Below are 19,658 nucleotides of genomic sequence, written 5' to 3' on the forward strand. Positions count from 1 at the left end.
ATGGCTGCTGGCTCCAATGACAGGAGCAGCATGATGGTACACTACACTGTAAAAATATTGAGTGAGTGTTAATTTACCTCTGAGAGTGTAGAAAAAGACCCGCAAAACAGTGCATAATATACAGTAGTAGAGTGAAGCCGTCTAATTGAAACTGAGGGTTCACCTCCTTTACCTGCTTTCTCTCTGCTTTCATTGGTTGTCCGCTGACTCACTTTCCCCTCCCCCCCCCACTTACAGCCACCTCTATCCATACTCTTGTCCTGCTCTTGTCCTATACGTCAAGAGAGGCACTCAGGCTCACATGACATCTCCAATCAAGCGTGTCTACTGCGACCACGCTGCTGCTGCTGTCACCTCTCTCGTCTGCCACCTCTCTCCCTCCCTCTCTCTCTCTCGCTCCCTCTCTTTCTCTCTCGCTCTCTCGCAGACTCCGATCTCCCATCTCAGTGAGTGACCCGTGGCGGGGCGAGGGGACAGCGGGTCATTTTGTAAAAAAGCTACACAGCATGCGTGTGTGAACACCTACAGCTACACACAAGGTGCTGGTACTGACAGCTATTGTACAGTACAAACTAAGCATTTTTGTTTCGACCACTGGAAAAGTGGAAATGCAGTGCGGTACAGGCAGGGGTGCGCCGGTCGACGCTTCACGCGACACCACGCCGTTCCGCCAGTTTTTTTGGGGCAGGATCACGCGCACGCACATGCATGGATGTGCACGTGCGTATGTATGCTAGAACGCGTTCACCTCGAATTTCGATTCATTCATGAGCCAAGTACCCAAATGGGAACTTTGCATAACAGGTTTACAGGCGAGTGTCCAAATGTATCCTCTCTCCTCAGTCCTCAGACTCCTCACATACACGGTATATAAGCAACACAGCAGTTTGGCTACAGTACCCAGTGCTGGCAGTATCCTATCTGCACACGAGAAATGTACTTTGTTCAAAGCTAACTTTTTAGTTTCAGCTCCTATAATTCAAAGTAAGTTAAAAACTACACCCATGGCCTGGGTCGCTGGCGTGACGTTCGCATGGCCGTGCGCATGCCGTCATTAAAATAGCGTTCCGCTAGTAAAAAAAAAAAGATCACCATTACACCCCTCGGTACAGGGGATCCGCAAGCTGTTGTTGTGTGTGTGCGAGCATGTTTTGTGCATAATGCCAGCGGTTGCTTTACGATACTGAAAACGTTGACCTTTCAGGACTCCTCAAAGATAAGGGGCCGCGAAACGACGCTGAGATTTCCCACACAGCACAGTGGACCTTCACACTTTGTTTCCATGATATATGCCAGGACTGGACAACAGCACTGCACATCAATGAGCAGGCCTCTACCCAGGCTGAATCTAACACACACATGTATGTAAATCCGCGCTGACTATAGATCTCTGTTTATTTTGTGTACTGTGGAATTCTAGATATACAGCTAACAACTTTGGGATCCTTGAGGGGGTTCCAAACGGACCCTTAAAAAAAGGTCTGTAACTCTGAGAGCGTACAAATGGAACACTCTCAGAGTTATGGGGGTGCTTGAAATTAAAACGTTTGAGAACCACTGGCCCAAACGATTCAAAGCGTGCTTAGTGGCACCTGCTTGGTGCTCGTGAGAGAAGACTCTCGCCCTTGCTTTGCCTATAACGCTTCGCTATTCGTCAAGGCGGTCGCTGCCAGCTTGTTTGGCCTCCAAATTTGCATTCTCTTTACAGTCACAAGGTGATGAAGGCGATGTCCCAGAATCGGTTATTAACCCATTAAGACCTGGAACGCATCCGTGTCATTTTTTTATTTGAGCAAAAAAAAAGCATTATTTTACACTTTGGCTATTTTTGAAAAATCGTGAAAATGTGTGCAAATCTTTGAATATTATAAATTATTTTAAAGCGAACATTTTTAACTAAAATCTTTGACTCTGGGGGGTCCCTGGAACAAAACATTTTGAGACGGCGGCCAAATACAGATAATTTTGAGGGTCCTTGACATGAAAAAGTTTGAGCACCACTGATATAGATCATCAAATTATTGGCTTAGGAATGTGAGAGAAAAAAATAAAAACCTCCATGAATTCAAGGCTTCATGGGGTGTGTAATTGATAGAAAATACGATTTTTTTTGGGGGGGGTGAACTACTCCTTTAACATTCTCATCACCGTGGCACCGCCGTCTCTTTCTGTAAACTAACCACGCTCTATGATGCACCCTGGAGACCCAGGCAGGTTATTTCCCACCTGGATTGTGTGCGTAAAAAACCCTGGCCGTCAGCAGCAGCACCGGCTCCCTGCTCTGTTGCTGCTTATCGTCTCTCTTTCAGGCTCAAGAGATGCCCGGTGTCAGCCCGTTTTCACACGCATGTGAGCAAACAGATTGGTAGAAATGGAGCATAATGACCGCTTGATAGAGCTGTAATGGCGTTTTGATTGGCGCAGCACGCGGCAAAGCACTCACACAAGCAGCGCCAGAGTGCTTGTGGAGTCCCGATTGCCTGTGATGACACACGTGCGAGTGCGGGTGTGTGTGTGTGTGTGTGTGTGTGTGTACTTGTATTACCATATTTGTGAGGGCCAAATGGTCCTGGTCCTCACCAAATAAATGGTTGTTTTATGGTTAAACGTGTTTTAGAGTTGGGCATACTATTAGTAAAACATTCAAGGTAGGTTTAGGGGTCAGGGTTGGAGTTATGCCTGACTTATACTTAGTTGCTCGGCCTGTGTCGTGCACCAAAAATAGCCGATATACAAGCGTTGTGAGCTTGTAGATCAGCTTTGTGAGCGTGTAGATGAGCTATTTTCGGATTTAGGGTTAGGGTAAAAAATGTTGAACTGTATAAATGGCATACATAAAATCGCCGTTCCGTCCTGTCCTCGCAAGTATAGCAATGCAAGGGTGTGTGCGCATGCATGTGTGTGTGTGTGTGTGTGTGTGTGTGTGTGTGTGTGCGCGCGCGTGTGCGCTTGTGTGTCAAAGAGCAACGCTGACTCACCTGTGGAGTGTTTGCGAACCCTCTCTGAGCCTTTCAGCAGAGAGCCCTTCAGATCTCCTAGTGACCGGGACGACCTCATCTCGCTCTGTTTGTCCCTGCTGTTCACCTGTAGGTACTGCAGTAAAAAAAACAGGAAGAAGTGCAGGGGGTGACGGTCGGGGGGGCGTCCCGGGGACAGTACAGTGAAAGAGAATGAGGGGGTAGGGAGGGGGGGGGGGGGGGGTAGAGGAAGTAAGTCAGCATTACATCATCGTCCACTTGTATCACCGTGTCAATCAGTGGAGGAAGTGGAGTGTCGTCTGGGTCACTGATTCCGCTAGACAACCGCCGTGTTACAGCGAAGTCGTTAAAAAAACCCACACAGTCTAAATCAGAGCGAGTGATCTCAGGCAGCGCCTGTTTGTTTGTTCCTAGTCGCCTGCAGGGAATATATCATCTCGCGTTCAGGGATGGGGAAAAACATACATAAAAAATGTATACAAATACCCCCAAAACTATTGTTATCAAAATCATATACCAGTGCTAAAACTTTATTTAACCTATTCAATCCGGTAAGGCATCTACAAATGTCTTCTAAATCCTTCTAACAGGTTTCTGAAAAACGCATGTTGCTATAATGGTGCTCAAACTTTTTCATGTCAAGGACCACCCAAAATTATATGCATTTGTCCACGGACCCCCCCATCTCAAAATATTTAGTTCCAGGGACCCCCCAGAAGCAAAGATTTGAGTTACAAATGTTCGCTTTAAAAATGTATATTCAAAGATTTGCACACATTTTCTAGATGAAAAAAAAAAAGCAGATCTACAAGCTCGTAGCGCGGCGCCGGCGCCGCGCTATGAGCTTGTATATCTGCTATTTTTGAATAGCCAAAGTAGAAAATAATGGATTATTTTGGATTTTATGAGTTAAAAGTAGTTAGTATGAAATCAATGGTATGGAAATGCACTTCTCAGACATTTCTATCTGCAACGAATGTCAAGATAAAAATCGGAGACATAACTAATGTTCTAACGTTTTTGATTACCTTAGATGGGGCCACTAATGTCAAAAACTCTTTGTTATGTGAACTGGATAGGTTTCTTAATTAGCCCAGAACTTCCTCTGGGGAAGATACAGACTTCCTATATACTGTAATTCTATTAACGTGCAAGTTCTCACGTTGAAATGACCAACATACGCTAAATACTGTTGCTACAGGGCTCTTAGAGGAAATGTGAAACACCGATTATATTTGTCTAGTTCTTTATCACATAGTATTTTGTACAGTATATTTTTTTAAATACGACAATACTGCTCTCAGGAAGTATCTTGTGATAAATTACATGGTCATATGCAGGCCTGTGAAATACACAAACTTTGGAGTACACAAAAACGTGATGCAAATACATATTTCAAAGACATGTGACAGAAATGCTATCCATCTCTCGTTCAAGTGCTTCATCCACTGACACAGCTTAATCCTCCAATACAAAGTACACCGACGTGCCTTAAAGGTCTTTCCGAACTGTGCCCAATCTGTGTGTTCTGAAAGCATCCATCCAGTGTGTGTGTGTGTGTGTGTGTGTTTCTTACATGGTTGTTCTTGGGGGTCTTGAGCAGTATCCTGAGCAGGTTGTTGACCCCCGTGCTGCAGCCCGTCATCATGACGGCCCGATCCAGGTCCTCCTGCGTCTTCAGAGGCAGCAGCAACTTGGGGGAGGACAGGGGTCAAAAGGTCAAACACTGGTTCTCAAACCCTCTCATTTCAAGGACCCCCCCCCCCGGCCCCGCCCTCCCAGTTTGGTATGCATTAAGCCGGTGGTTCCAAAACTTTTTTTAGCTCGAGATCCAAAAGAGAAATTTGATGTCTCCCCCGCCAGGACCTAGTGAAAATAGCCGATCTACAAGCTCACAACATATCCCGATGTGACACGTTGTGAGCTTGTAGATCTGCTATTTTCACTCCTTACATTAGTTTTCTTTTCTTTTATTCATGGTATTTCTTAGATAATTCTCAGAAAATGATAAGACATTTCTTTTTTTTTAAATCTTTTTGGGATCCTTGAAGGGGATTTTATTTAGTTTTTTGTAGTAAACGGGGGGAAAAAAGGATACATACCCAAACAAGTGTCCCGACTACTGTTTGGGTTTAACTACAAATGGCTACAAATGCAGCCAAATGGACCGCTATTTTGGCTATTGTTGTGCAACACTGTTGTACGGAAAAGTATTAAATAGGGCTTGAGTGGTTAATCAGACTAATAGATTTAGTCAATTATAATAAAAAAATGTATATATATTCACTTTGATTTGTTGATATATTAAAATTATTTATAAAAAGGGCTTCTCGATTATCTGATTAATTGAAAAACGAATCGATAGAATAATCGCTAATAAAATAATTGATATCTACAGCCCTAATAGCATTACACAGGCACAGCCGAAGCTCAACACAGTGTAACGTAAACAGCCCTGTGTGTGCGTTGCGTGGTGGTGGCTCTGCTGTACCTCTTTGTCAGTGTTGTAGAACAGGTCCATCTGCTGACCAAAGGCCTCGGTCACCTTCTGGAGCAGCTCCTTGATCTTCAACGGCCTCTGGAACGGGATGATTCTGGGTGGGATGGGACACGTACAGTACAGGGTCATGGATCAGAGGTCAGAGAGAGAGAGAACAGAGCTCACAGTTCAGATCTTTAAACAACGTGATGCATTAACAGTATGAAAATATATTAACATGGAAAGTATTCATAATAGTTCAGTATTTTTCAACCTGTGAGACCTTGTCTGTTTGGAGAGGATGTAGCCCAACAATTTAAACAGGTTTCACAAAATCATAGCTTGCATTTATGGGTCATTATAATTAACAAAAAGAGACCAAAATTCCCAGTCTGAAAGGACCTTCAGATGTGTAATTCATGACTAGCATCCTGTGACTGAAACGGCTGAGGTTAAGATCCCATGTGCAGATTTCTGTGGTGAGCTGACTGACTATCATTTCTGCAATGACTGTAACATTGGTTCATCATCAGCATACAGGGGAGCAGAGCAGCACTAATAGAGTTCACACTACTCTTTCCTATAAAACAGAAATATTGTTAGAGTCCGCTGTTTTCTCTCCCAGGCCGACACAGAAAGGCTAATGCATGCTTTTATCACTAACAGGATAGACTACTGTAATGCTCTCCTATTTAGTGTGCCAAGAAAAGAAGTTGTCCGGTTACAACTAGTTCAGAACGCAGCAGCACGCTTACTGACTAAGACCAGACGGAGTGCACACATCACACCCATTTTAAAGTTATTTAAAATAGGTGTGATTACATTTTCTTTACATTATTATTTTTCTGTTCTGTGAAGCGCATTGGGTTGCACTTGCTGTATGAAATGTGTTTTTTTTTGTGGGGGGGGGGGGGGGGAGACTGAGTGGAGGTTGCAGTGTACATGCATTCTTGTCCTGCGGCTGCGAGTGTTTCAGGGTCACGAGAGGAGAAAACCAAGTGGCTTTTAATCAACACAAGAGGAAAAGGAGGGACCAGAGCGACCTCTCTGATGTACGTGCATGTCAACATATGCATGCTTATCTATGGAGGCAGAATGTGTACGTGTATGAGTGAGTGTGCTGTGCATGCTTGGCCTTCATCTATGTCTGTGTCTATGACTTTATCAGTCACCAACTATCTGTAATGTAATGTGTGTGTGTGTGTGTGTGTGTGTGTGTGTGTGTGTGTGTGTGTGTGTGTGTGTGTGTGTGTGTGTGTGTGTGTGTGTGTGTGTGTGTGTGTGTGGTATGTATGTTTGTGTAAAAGTAGTGTATGTCCTAATGAGTTTGTGTGGGTGCCTCTCATCTAAGCCAGCACACACACACACAGGGAAACTTCCTGAGAGGAAAAGGAGGGAGGGAAAAAAAAAAAGCAGCGAGAGCATCAGGAAGTGTGTCTTTCCCCTCTCTCCATGTTTAAAAAGAGAGACAGAATGAGAGAGACAGGCAGCAACAGACACACACAGATAGACAGACAGACAGACAGACAGAGAGTGACAGACACAGCATGGGAGAAAATCAAATAAGATTAAGGCTAAGGGGCTGTGTCGTGTCCACCGAGGCGTTTCTTTCCCTTAAAAGACCGGGGACGCATCTAGATAGATAGATTTCTTTGGCTATTCAAAAATAGCAGATATACAAGCTCATAGAGCTACGAGCTTGTAGATCTGCTATTTTTGAAAAATCGTGAAAATGTGTGCAAATCCTTCAATATATATATTTTTAAAGCGAACATTTGTAACTCAAATATTTGCTTTTGGGGGTCCCTGGAACAAAATATTGAGACGGGGGTCCGCGACCAAATACATATCATTTTGGGGGTCCTTGACACGAAAAAGTTTGAGAAGTTTGTACTTAAGTACAGTACTTGAGTAAATGTACTTAGTTACTTTCCACCACTGAAAGTAAATTACATCAATCCAGCCAACTTGTACTCTAGTTTTTCAGTGACATGTTGTTTGTTTGGTGGATGGATGGACATAGCCATCCTCAGAGCCCCGCCGTTAACACAGCATGTGAAAAGAGAAGAGTACTCGCGACTCAGCATTAATTCCTCCGACTTTGTTTCACATATCGTATGTACCTCCCCATCCCTATCTCTCTCTCTCTGCCATCTCTCAGGAGCATCCTGATAAAGCGGGTTTGTTTTCATCCCCATCATTTCCTCATCACAGGCCACATTAAGTCCCTATCTTAATGACTTCTCATTGGCCTCCACTTGAGGAGGGATTCTGGGAAAGGAGGAGGAGGGGGGGGGATTCTGGAGATCAGAGGGCTATAGCAGTAGAACGGCTAAATGCTCTCTCCATCTCTGTTTATGCCTACCGATGGTGATGGTACTGATAGAGAGCAGGGGATGGGGGGATAGAGGGAGGGGAGAGGCGAGTGTACAAGTGTGTGTGTGTGTGTTTGGGGGGGGGGGGGGGCGCTAGCTCTGAATGATATGCCTTTCCTTCCTCTGTGCAAGCATGCAGAGGCAGTTATTACAGCTTGCGATAAACGCGCTTGCGCTCGTGCGTGCACACTGCACACAACACCCACCCACACACACACACACACATTTGGACTGTAAAAAGCTTGAAATCACACATACCCATCCTCTAACCCTCTTCTCTTTACTCTCTTGCACGCACGCACACACACACACACACTCCTGTACACACACACACACACACAGATAAAGGTCTGACTCTGTTCCTTTACTCTCTGGCGAGGGACTCTGAATCAGGGCCAGGGGAAGAGAAAAAGACCCAACTCCTATTTCCTGCGCCAAACCTTCAACGCCTGCCAATGCACAGAGAAGCCCGTCCAGTTAAGATTTCACCATGGATACCAGCGCTGACAGATGAGACGGGCCAACCATATCCTGACTAAAGTGACTTCTATCACCTTATCCCCTGTACTCAAACGAAACACCTTTCACCAAAAATGATAATAGCTTTTATTTAGTGACCTGCAATAATAGGCAAGCGGATTGAGGTCAGATTGAGGTTAACGCACGCAGCACGTTCAGGCAAGAGAGATTCTCTCCCTTTCTCTCCACTGGGCAGCGAGCCAAGCAAAACCTCACCGCGATCCAAAACCTGTCTGAACAACTGGCCGACGGGCTCACAAAGAGGAGAACGGCTAAAAAACACAAATGAAAAGAAAGAGTGGAATGGCGACGGCAGAGAATGAGTGAAAGATGAGAGAGTGGGCAAAGAGACGGAGGGGAGGCAGGGACATGAAAAACATAGTCTCTCCTCCACACAGCGCAGCAGTAGCCAATTAAGGCTGTGAAACAGAGGAGAGCCCAGTGTGACACCGTATTCTGCTGCAGAGAGCCGACGCAGGCTGTTTCTCTCTCTCTCTCTCTTTCTCTCTCTCTCTCTCTCTCTCTCTAAAGAGCCCATGGCTTTGTGATCACAGCCCAGCACTGATCCCAATGTCTCTCCTCACATCTCTGCTGCCATGAAACCAGAGAAATTACGCAGGTAAACACTGCTTAGTAGTTGTTGTTGTTTTTGCTCTGATGCCTTGTTTTGTTTCAGTTTATTTCTGCCTTTAAGAAAAGCTCTGTTTCGCTTCATTTTTCTCACAGAGTGTTCGTCTGTCAACTCTGCGAGTTTGAGTTGATCCAGAAGCCTCGGTTATGCTTAGTTGTGTGTGTGTGTGTGTGTGTTTTGCAGAACCGAAAATAGCAGATCTACAAGCTCACAACTGTCTGTGCAGTGATGCTTTGTGAGCTTGTACGTCTTCGTTATGCGACACACCGGCACACAACCGAGTACATGTCAGGCAAGAGATAGTCAGAGGGATGAGTCCACATCTTTGAAAACTTTACCTCTCCCCCTGGATGCTCAGCTAAAAAGCTTGAAAAGGCCCTGAGAAGATTCAATCACAGTCAGCAGTACCAATACAGCCGCAGAGTGAAAATCCATACTGTTAATTTACCTGAGAGTGGAAAGATTCACTCCCGCCTCACATCAAAGCCGCCCCCCACCCCTTGCTCTGTTCAAAGCCTCCCTAAAAAAAACACCTTTTCACTGGGGCCGCTGGCGTAGCGGTCCAGGCACCTCTAGGCTCAACGTAGCCTGGGTTCGAGTCCCGATCCCGACAGCCTTTGCTGCATGTCATTCCCCATCTCTCTCCCCATTTTCTGTCAGCCTACTGTACTATCCATAAAGGCATAACAGCCCCCAAAGCAATCCAATAAAATTTCCCTTTCTGCCTTTTAGTTTTATCTTGATCAATGTTTTTTTTTCTTCTTTGCTTAGCTTTCTGCTTTTTAACTAGTTCTCTCTTAACCCATTAAGACCTGAAGCCGATTCTACAAAATGTCTTCTAAATCCTAACTGTGGACCCCCATCTCAAAATATTTTGTACCAGGGACCCCCAGAAGCAAAGATTTGAGTTAAAAATGTTCGCTTTAAAAATATATATATATTCAAAGATTCGCACACATTTTCACGATTTTTCAAAAATAGCAGATCTACAAGCTCGTAGCGCGGTACTCGGTGCCGCTATGAGCTTGTATATCTGCTATTTTTGAATAGCCAAAAGTGTAAAATATGGCTTTTTAGCTCGAATCTAAAAATGACACAGATGTGTTCCAGGTCTTAATGGGTTATGTTGTTTATTTTGTTTTGTTGTAAAGCGACTTTGAGTACCATGAAAAGCACTATATACATTCAATGTATTATTATTATTATTATAAAGATTGAACAATAAAACGGACACTATCAAATACAGCATTGAGAGTTTTGGAGCCTTGGTGCTCCAGTACATATGTGTGGAGCGGACACACAGCTACAGAGCACCGCCTGTTCACCTAGCAGGCACTGCGCTTCTTGTTCTTTTCTCGTCAGGGCTCCTCTGTTTCAAAGTGCTCCGACATGGTAAACAAATGGTAAGGCACCTTGGTGCAAAAAGCAGCCCATAACAATGTCTCCAGACAGACGGAGTTACTGTAAGAGCGTACATGTTCTGCCTCCTGAGTGACTCTCTCTCTCTCTCTCTCTCTGTGTGTGGCTGCAGCCAGAGCAGGAGAGAAGAGGAGAGATGTGACTGTGTTGTGCGTGGAGTGTGAAGGAGAGATAGATAGAGCGCGAGCGAGCAAGAGAGAGAGAGAGAGTAGTGGTGTGTGTAGAATACACTGAGCATTAACCCTTTATGACCGGGAACGCATCTGTGTCATTTTTTTGTTTTTTTTTTCATTTCTTTGGGCTATTCAAAAATAGCAAATCTACAAGCTCATAGCGCGGCCGCACTATGAGCTTGTAGATCTGCTATTTTTGAAAAATCGTGAAAATGTGTGCAAATCTTTGAATATATGTATTTTTTCAAAGCGAACATTTGTAACTCAAATCTTTGCTTCTGGGGGTTCTACAAAGGTCTTCTAAATCCTAACAAAAAATAAATTAAGTGGCTATACTATCAGTGGTTCTCAAACTTTTTTCATGTCAAGGACCCCCAAAATGATATGTATTTGTCCACGCACCCCCCCAACTCAAAATATTGTGTTCCAGGGACCCCCAGAAGCAAAGATTTGAGTTAAAAATGTATATTATATATTCAAAGATTTGCACACATTTTCTTTTTCAAAAATAGCAGATCTACAAGCTCATAGCGCGGCAGCTTGTATACAGTATCTGCTATTTTTGAATAATGACACAGATGCATTCCCTGTCTTAAAGGGTTAATATGGTACGTGCCTTGGAGTCTTGACACTGAGCTCAAACGCTTGGAGTTTTTCCATGGCTCTCTCTCCCTTTTCCCCTCTCTCTAAACTGCCCATCCGAGTCTGAAGCGCAAGGCCTCGGCTAAAATGTCAAAGCAAGGAATTTTTTCCCCTCTCTTTTATGGAGCTCTGGCATGTGTTTCACTGAGATTTCCCCTCCACACCGACTCCCATGCACGGCAAGGAATAAAAATGGGAAAAAAATACAGATCTGAACAGAGAGAGTTAAGACTTTGGAAAGAGGAGTCGAAAAAATAATAAGAAAGTTCCAACATACCGTTTCTCTCTCTCATGCTCCAACTTGACTCTTAAATCCTGTTGAGAGGGAAAAGAACAACAGAGAGGAGTTATAGCGGTGGAAAGTTCAAGCGTTTCGTGGCGGAATTTGGGATATGGATGGCGGAGGAGTTGTCAAGAGGAGTGGAGGAGCCTGAGAAAAGTTCTCATGAACTGCAGACATGACAATAACACCCCGTTTTTTTGTGTGTTAATGTGTGTCAAAACAGCATTTTTAAACTGTAATTATCGGGCATTGTGCATTGTTTGAGATTTAAAAAAAGACAGTTGCACTTTGGATCTCTTTATAGTGGCCTCTCCATTTGTTTTGTAAATCAAACCAATGGCTGGTGGCCTCGTGAAGCGAGGACAATGACAACATCCTTCAAACCTGACTCCAAAAACAAGACACGACGGGACAGGAAAAACAAAGGCAGCACGACAAGAATGAAAGAGATTTCCTTTAAAAAGAAAAGAAAAGAGAAAAAGGAATATTGTCACTATGATACCTTGTATCTCCATAATTTCACCTTTCTCAGTTACTTCATAAATTGATGCCCTATTTTATACTTTATACTATTTTATACTGTTTTTAAATATTTTGCTATAATGACATTCCCAAAATAGGGACCCCAGGTTGAAAGTGGTTAATTCTATCTGTGTTTTTTTTTTTAAATGAATATTTAACCACTGAAAAGAATTAACAAGAACTTGTGACTAAATAATAACTGGTTCTTATTTTCCGTTTCCTGAAAAGTAACCGTGTTGGACATACAAGGTTTCCCCCCGACAGCGACGACAGGGAGAAGGTTTCCTGTGTGCCAGCATGAGGTCATGGACTCACAGGGTGACAATCAGAGGATTACCTCAAGTGAAGTCACCGAGGAGGAGCTTGTCTCTCTCTCCGTTATCGCTCTGCATGTTTATGTCTCGTCATAAACGCTTTAAAGAGGAATGCCCCATTATCATTCCTCTGACAGACCTGTGGTTTCATAATGAAACCACACGGATGGAAACTTCTAAAGGAGTGGCTGGATGAGTGAGCAGGATTAAATCATTAAATGTTGTGAAATGTGTGAAATTGTCAAAGACTATCCTTCTCTGAAACTATAGACAGTAGAGCACAGCTTGGGACTTCTGTCCCTTAGTATTTGAGTGTCAAAAATGTGTGGCATATCCTCCTAGAATTCTACAAAGCTCTGTGAGGGTGGTGAGCCCAAAACTCTTCTGCCCGGTTCTCCTCAGTGGCTGGAGCAATTGATCTGCATTTGCACACAGCCATTGCCCATTACCATGTGCACGGAACAGCGAAGCCCGTTTTTCTCTTTCCTCAACTGTCAGCTGTTTATTAGCGTTTTTGTGTTCGCTGGCTCCCGGGTTGCCAGATCATGTGCGCATATCCCCCCACGGGTATGGACTAGTTCTAGTGGTTATAACTATTGTAAGTTAGACCAGAGTCTGTTATTGTAATTGAATGAATTCTTAATTACTGTAGCTGTACGCACATGCAATCCCTTGCCTGTGCACGTGGTGTGTGTGTTTGCACAGACAAATGTATTGTATTTGTTTAAAAAGACTAAAACTAAGCTAAAAAACATTTCCTTTACAAACATGTTTCCTAATTTAAGGTCAAATATAATGCGTGCGGTGTGCGTGTGCGTGCACGTGACGTCATTAAAATACCGTCCTGCCAGTAAAAAAAAAATCACCATTACACCGCTGGCTGCTGTACGCACATGCAATGCACCCTTGCCTGTGCACATGTGTGTGTGTGTGTGTTTGCACAGACAAACAAACATGCATCACGCTGGAACAGTCGCATCCCGCTAACCTCCATTGTTATGCGAGTGAAGGGGTTGGCGCTTCCAGCGGCATTAGTGAAAACACGCCCTGTGTGCCGTCGTGTGGATATTACTTGGTTGAGCTTTGGACATGCCCAACAACGCCCTCGCCATTCCATCACGGTTGTGTGTGAGCATACCTTCATCGGTGTCAATCAATGTGCTTTCCAGTATGGCATGAATGTTTTACACACCCACACGTATAGTGGGAGGAACCAGACACACCTTAACACTAATGCCTGGGCTCAAACTAACATATTGTTGTTGTCAGGCAGAAAACCTCCTAGCCTGGTAAACCATCCCGGTCGCGTGAATTCACATTATCATGGGTCTTCTGCAGAGACCAGTCTGGCCCCCCAAACGCTGTGTGAGCGTTTTGCAGAAACCAAACAGTGGAAGACTTTTTGGTTTCTGCAAAGCGCCCACACAGCGGCTTGGGGCGCGACCAGGCTAGAAATCTCTTATCTCCATATTCTAACTTTTTGCATATTTTTGTAAACGAATGCCCTAATTGAGCATACTACGTACAGCGTCACACAAAAGCATAAAAAAGCGACGTGTTTTGAGCTTGTCGATCTGCTACCTTTTGCTGTTTTTGAATTTGAATCCTGAAAAGAAACAGTTTTGGACATATGAGGTTTCCACCCGACAGAGACAATGTTATGAAACAAACAACATTTTCAAACAACGCTTTCCCCCAGGTTGTGTGTGTTGCATTGTTTAAAACTAAGGTACGACCTTCATTGTCACAGTCAGCCAGACAGCAGAGACTCAAACCAAATATAGCGTTGTTGAGGTAATGTGTTTGACAGCAAAGGGCATTTGGGGGACGTGCGGCACAACATTACAAGCAAAACATGTACTGTATCATTCATTTAACCCATTAAGACAGGGAAAGCATCTGTCTGAGCTTGTAGATCTGCAATTTTTTTGAAAAATCATGAAAGTTTTTGCAAATCTTTGAATGTATATTATATTACAAATATAATAAATACCGTAAATTTCGGACTATAAGCCGCGACTTTTTTCCCATTTTTCGACCCTGCGGCTTATATAACGGTGCGGCTTATCTATGGATTTTTACAGCTAACGGCCACTAGGCCACTAGGCCTAAATCTATGGATTTTACACCCGCGGCTTATAGTCCAGTGCGGCTTATATATGTACAAATCATTCAATTTAGCTGCTGCGGCTTATATTCAGGTGCGGCTTATAGTGCGAAAATTACGGTAATATAATAAATAAATATATTTTTAAGTGAACATTTGTAACTCAAATCTTTGCTTCTGGGGATTCTACAAATGTCTTCTAAATCCTAAGTGGTTCTCAAACCTTTTAATGTCAAGGACCAACCAAAATGTCAAATCTCAAAATATGTTGTTCCAGGGACCCACCCAGAAGCAAAGATTTGAGTTCAAAATGTTCGCTGTAAAAAATATATATATTCAAAGATTTGCAAAAAAAATCATGATTTTAAAAAAATAGCAGATCTACAAGCTCAGAGCGCGGCACGCCAAAGTATAAAATAATGGCTTAAGTGGTTACACAGATGCGTTCCCGATCTTCCCGAACGGGTTAACGTGGTTCTTCCGGGTCGCATGTGATGATGACTAGGCTGTATAGCTGTCGATCATGTCGAGTGGGCCTACCTGTTTGTAGAGCAGGGTTCTGTTCTTGGGCTTGTGGCTGTTTTGCTGCACATAGCAACGTCCCAGAACTGCCAGGTCCTTCATGATGGAGTTAAGAGCCTCCTCGTCATCTGGGGAGGAAAGGAGACGCACAAAAAAAAGGTTTACAGCACACGGTACAATTCTTGTCCGAACCCATTTTTTCACTCAGGTTCCAAGTTTTCAAGTTTGTTACTATCACTCTTCTTCTCCTGAATTTTGTTTTGATAATATGCTTTTGTTTTCTTCTGTCTGCTTCTCATTACACAGTATATTTGACATTTTCAACTTCCTCTAATCTAATTAGAATCTAATGCAGCTTTTTTTCATGGCCACCTTTTTGCAATGGTTTTCAAATGGGAACGGAGCGTTTTGTTGCCATTGCGTGGATTTCCGCAACAAAATACTCCTTTCCCATTGACAACTAGGGCTCTGAATCTTCTGCTATCTCATGATTCGATGGGGTCACGATTCAGATTTTTTCAAAACAAACGATTCTCAATTCAAAAACGTTTTTTTCCGATTCAAACGATTCTCCATTCAAAACGATTCTCCATTCAAAACATAGGATTTCAGTATCTACTCCAGTCTGCTGGCATGAGAGCAGAGTATTTATGTAGCTTTTATAATTGTAAAGGTTTTATCAACTGATAATAATGTAAACACACAAAGGTAAATCCCAGACCCCCCCCCCCCCCAAAAAAAATTGGATTTTTTTTTAAATTTTTTAATGAGAATCGATTCCGTCCAACAGTAGAATCGCGATTCATATTCGAATCGATTTTTTCTGACACCCCTATTGACAACCATTGCAAAAAGACAGCCAGATTGGCAGAAGCAAAGTTAGGTGTGACCGTACCCTTAGACTCAGAGCATGATGTGCTGTTATTAGCAAATATACTGTATATGTCGTCAATACAGGTTGCAGATGTCTGCCCAGCATAATTGCAATTTACTCCACTTTTGTTCCCCATCTGAGTTCAATTAAAAATGAGTGCAGTGCTTTTAAACTTTTTTTCCCAATAGGCATTAGTCCAACAGCCAATCTATATTAAAAGTCACCAAGGACAAATATTTCTTTAGCGATATCTGTTACCTTCATCGGCACAGAACTAATTCTTCTACAGATATATTACACACTTGGGAGCCTATAGACACAGCCAACAAAAATCTCCATCAGCAAAAAGGACCTCCAACCAGAAATGATCAATACCAGGAACCATCGTGTGTGTGTGTGTGTGTGTGTGTGTGTGTGTGTGTGTGTGTGTGTGTGTGTGTGTGTGTGTGTGTGTGTGTGTGTGTGTGTGTCTGAAGTGTTCTTCAGGTTACTGTAGATCTGCCCTGCCCAGGTTTGGCAGGTTTGTCCTAAACCCACTAAGACCTGAAGCCAATTCTACAAATGCCTTCCAAATCAGCTTTCAAGATTTTTCAAAGATGGTAAAAAATAGCAGATGTATAAGCTTGCAGCGCTTGCATTGAATTGAAGATTGATTGAATACTGTGGTGAACACTTCTTGTACTTTGGACTTTCAGCCCAAGGTTCATCAGCTTTATCCGATCCAAGTCCATTAATCACACGATTATTTCTCCTTCATTGATTCTCTCTAGGTTGTCTCCTCATAGTATCCCTTTGCAGCGTGTCATGATTTCAGTTCATTACCCTGCTTGGATATGTACATGGACTCACTTTGATGGGCCTTTTGGTTTTAGATTATCAATGTCATTTTGAGAGAAATTCACAATCAGACTCCATTCAGTTCAATTCAATTCAATCCAATAAACCTTTATTGTCCTCGGAGGGTAATTTTGGTGCAACATAAAAAACATGGGAGAAATAATTGTAGACATGACAGTTCAACAAACACTATAGACTAGGGATGCAAAGTATAAACATTTTGGCCGATATCTGATTACCAATGAAGTGATCATTGATTAAAAAAATGTATTGATATCGACACATATATTGCAATACAAATTCTCAGTATGGTTATACAGTAACTGTGATTCTGGGTGCAGATGCAGACTAAAAAAAATATATATAAGAAAACAGTGCTTATCTAAACAGATTTATTAGGCCTACTGATTCACATATTAGTCCAAACAACAAACATTGTTCCAACTTGTTTGCTTTTATTTGCTCTACACTGTTGTTAGACCCTTTTGAAAGCTTCTACAGAAAACTATTCCAGCCTTCAATCATCACAAAATACTTTTTTACCTTCACATTAAACATTTATATAATCAAATGAAATATTGGCAACAAATATGGCAATTATTTAGCAGATGCCAATTTTACCAATATTGCATTTTAAAGTAAATATCGACCAATACTGATATGAACAATTAATCATGAATCCCTTCCATAGACAAGTAATAATAGCAAATATCAAGTTTACAAAGAGCCATAATTATTAAAAGTGCAAGTAGTATATATTATAAATAGTGCAACAATAAAAGGTTGAGTTCTTGTAACTCACCCAACACTGGCTCCACTTTTTTATTTGCAGAGTTCCGAATAATTTGAGAAACACATCTAAATGCATTCTCCTGCCTCTTCAACAAGTCCTCATAAAAGCTCTTCTGCTGGTCCAGCAGTTCCTCCAGCGTGTCCATTGTCACATACTCAGTCCCTTGGTTTGCATTGGTGTTGCAAACCGCCATGATGCTGCAGCTCCAACTCTTTCCAACTCCTCCAGCTCTTTGTGGCAATTTTAATGAAGCTGTTTTTTCTTAGCAAGATGTATAAGTGTGCTTGGTTGGTTGGTTGCAGGGCTCACCCAGCTGTTAGGACGACGGGTAAAGATATCCTAATGTGAGGGGGGGAGCCACCAATGTCGTTTGGTATATCCAAGCCAAGCCATGTGCTGACGTAGACGGCCAGGTAGGCTACACCTGGCATTCCTGCTCTGATGACATCTGTACGGTTTACTTTCCACAGAGGAAAGAATCCACCTCTGGCAGCCACTGGCACTGTCATAACAACACACTTATCTAAACTGAGATAAAGGAAGTATCTCCAATAAGTGACTCTCACCTATTTTTAAATCTTAAATTCGCATGAAATCATTTTGTTATGACGTAGCCTAGAGGGGCAACCTTTTTGGGCCACGAGACAAGATCTGCTTAGCCGACAGTGAAGATCACCATTGCTTTTACATCTTATTATAAGCTGCTAAATGCAAACACAAAAACCCAATATAATATGTCAATAGCCTAGTTTTCTGACTATCTGGGGAGAAAAGCGCCAAGCGCATCAAACAATAATGTGGAAATACTGATGATAGCAGCAGCGGGGATCCTGTTTCATATAGAAATAAAAATGTGCTGAGTTATCAAGATATTTATTAGTGCAGTACATGTTTTATATGTGTTGTGTTGTCTGATTCTGAAGGGGAAAATAAATAATCCAATCAGGTATTACTGGAATTCAATCTGAAATGAAGAAAAAAGAAAATCTGTCCTGCAGAAAGATTGCATGAAATCAAATTTCACATCTGTTGCCGTCTAATTGCAGCAGCACAAAAGTGGTAACTAGCTGCCAGTCCACTAAAGTCCGGTTGGTAGCTGCCGGTTGCAATTCTCAAACAGGCAACAAGGTGGTCATCTGCCACTAGCCACTAATGATCACTACTTTGTTTGACTTGAAAGACTTCCTGTGAGAAAACACAGACTCATGTCCACGAATGGTGCACTGGAATAAGCTCTTGACTTTTTTGGGGACCCAATGACATTAATACCGTACTTTTGCGCCACTTCCCTGATTTCTTTAGGTTTGCATGCAAACCAGTAAGTCTGACCATAACTAAACGAAGGTTGGCATCAATAGGAATGGATGTTTTTTGTCTGGGTTTTGAAATTGCTCCACGATCGAGGGGGTAGGGCCCGACAAGCTTAATGCTTCTCCCTATCCTTTTTTCGGGGACTTGGACAATTATTATGATTGATATTATGACTATTATTGTAAATATGTAAACCAACTGAATGAATTGTATGTACGTATGTATGTATGTATGTATGTATGTATGTATGTATGTATGTATGTATGTATATATATATATATATATATATATATTTATTAACTGATATAACTGGTCTGAGCTGAACTGAGATATGAATTAGGCAACAAATACCGATGCTGTAGAGAAACGTCTGCACTGCGGAAAGCCTTGGAACGCCGTACATTGCATACAAAGGCTACGAAAGCGCATGGGGTGTTTAATAATGCAAAACGGGCCTGTGTGAATGTGTTTGTGCAAAGCTTAAAGGAGCATTTCACCCCTGGAAGAAACTGCAATCACTCAATGGTAATAGTATTTGTAGTAGATAACAGTAGCACAATTTAAAATTTGCACCCTATGGCCAGAAAAATAATGAAATCTGTGTGTTTGACTAGGGTTTGACTGGACTGCTGCATTACTACAATGACCATAATGCTTTGGTGCCTTGTGGCAGGGGAGGTTCCATGTGGGTGTGATCTCCAACAATAACATCCAAACAGCATGCCAGTGTCGCCATGTCTGCTTATTATAAGCGGCTTCTTTCTAAAATGTAGTTGATATTTGGGCTTGTTTCCAAATGTTTTGATTGTTGTTTAAACCAGTGGTTCTCAAACATGTTCATGTATTTTTCCACAGACCCCCATCTGAAATTATAATTTG

At 42.5% G+C, this 19,658-nt stretch overlaps 1 protein-coding gene across 1 annotated transcript in view; it reads right to left on the minus strand.

Moving 5' to 3' along the window:
* map3k22 (mitogen-activated protein kinase kinase kinase 22) overlaps window positions 1-19,658 on the minus strand; it is a 90,388-nt gene that overhangs the window by 33,963 nt on the left and 36,767 nt on the right. The window contains exons 4-5 of the mRNA XM_080417924.1: window positions 14,983-15,092; window positions 11,494-11,531 (exon numbers count right to left, since the gene is read on the minus strand). Of these exons, the coding sequence (XP_080274050.1) occupies window positions 11,494-11,531; window positions 14,983-15,092 (148 nt within the window). The remainder of the gene's footprint in view (window positions 1-11,493; window positions 11,532-14,982; window positions 15,093-19,658) is intronic.

This window comes from Gymnoscopelus braueri (genome assembly GCF_963280865.1).
Source record: "Gymnoscopelus braueri genome assembly, chromosome: 21".
NCBI lineage: Eukaryota > Metazoa > Chordata > Actinopteri > Myctophiformes > Myctophidae > Gymnoscopelus > Gymnoscopelus braueri.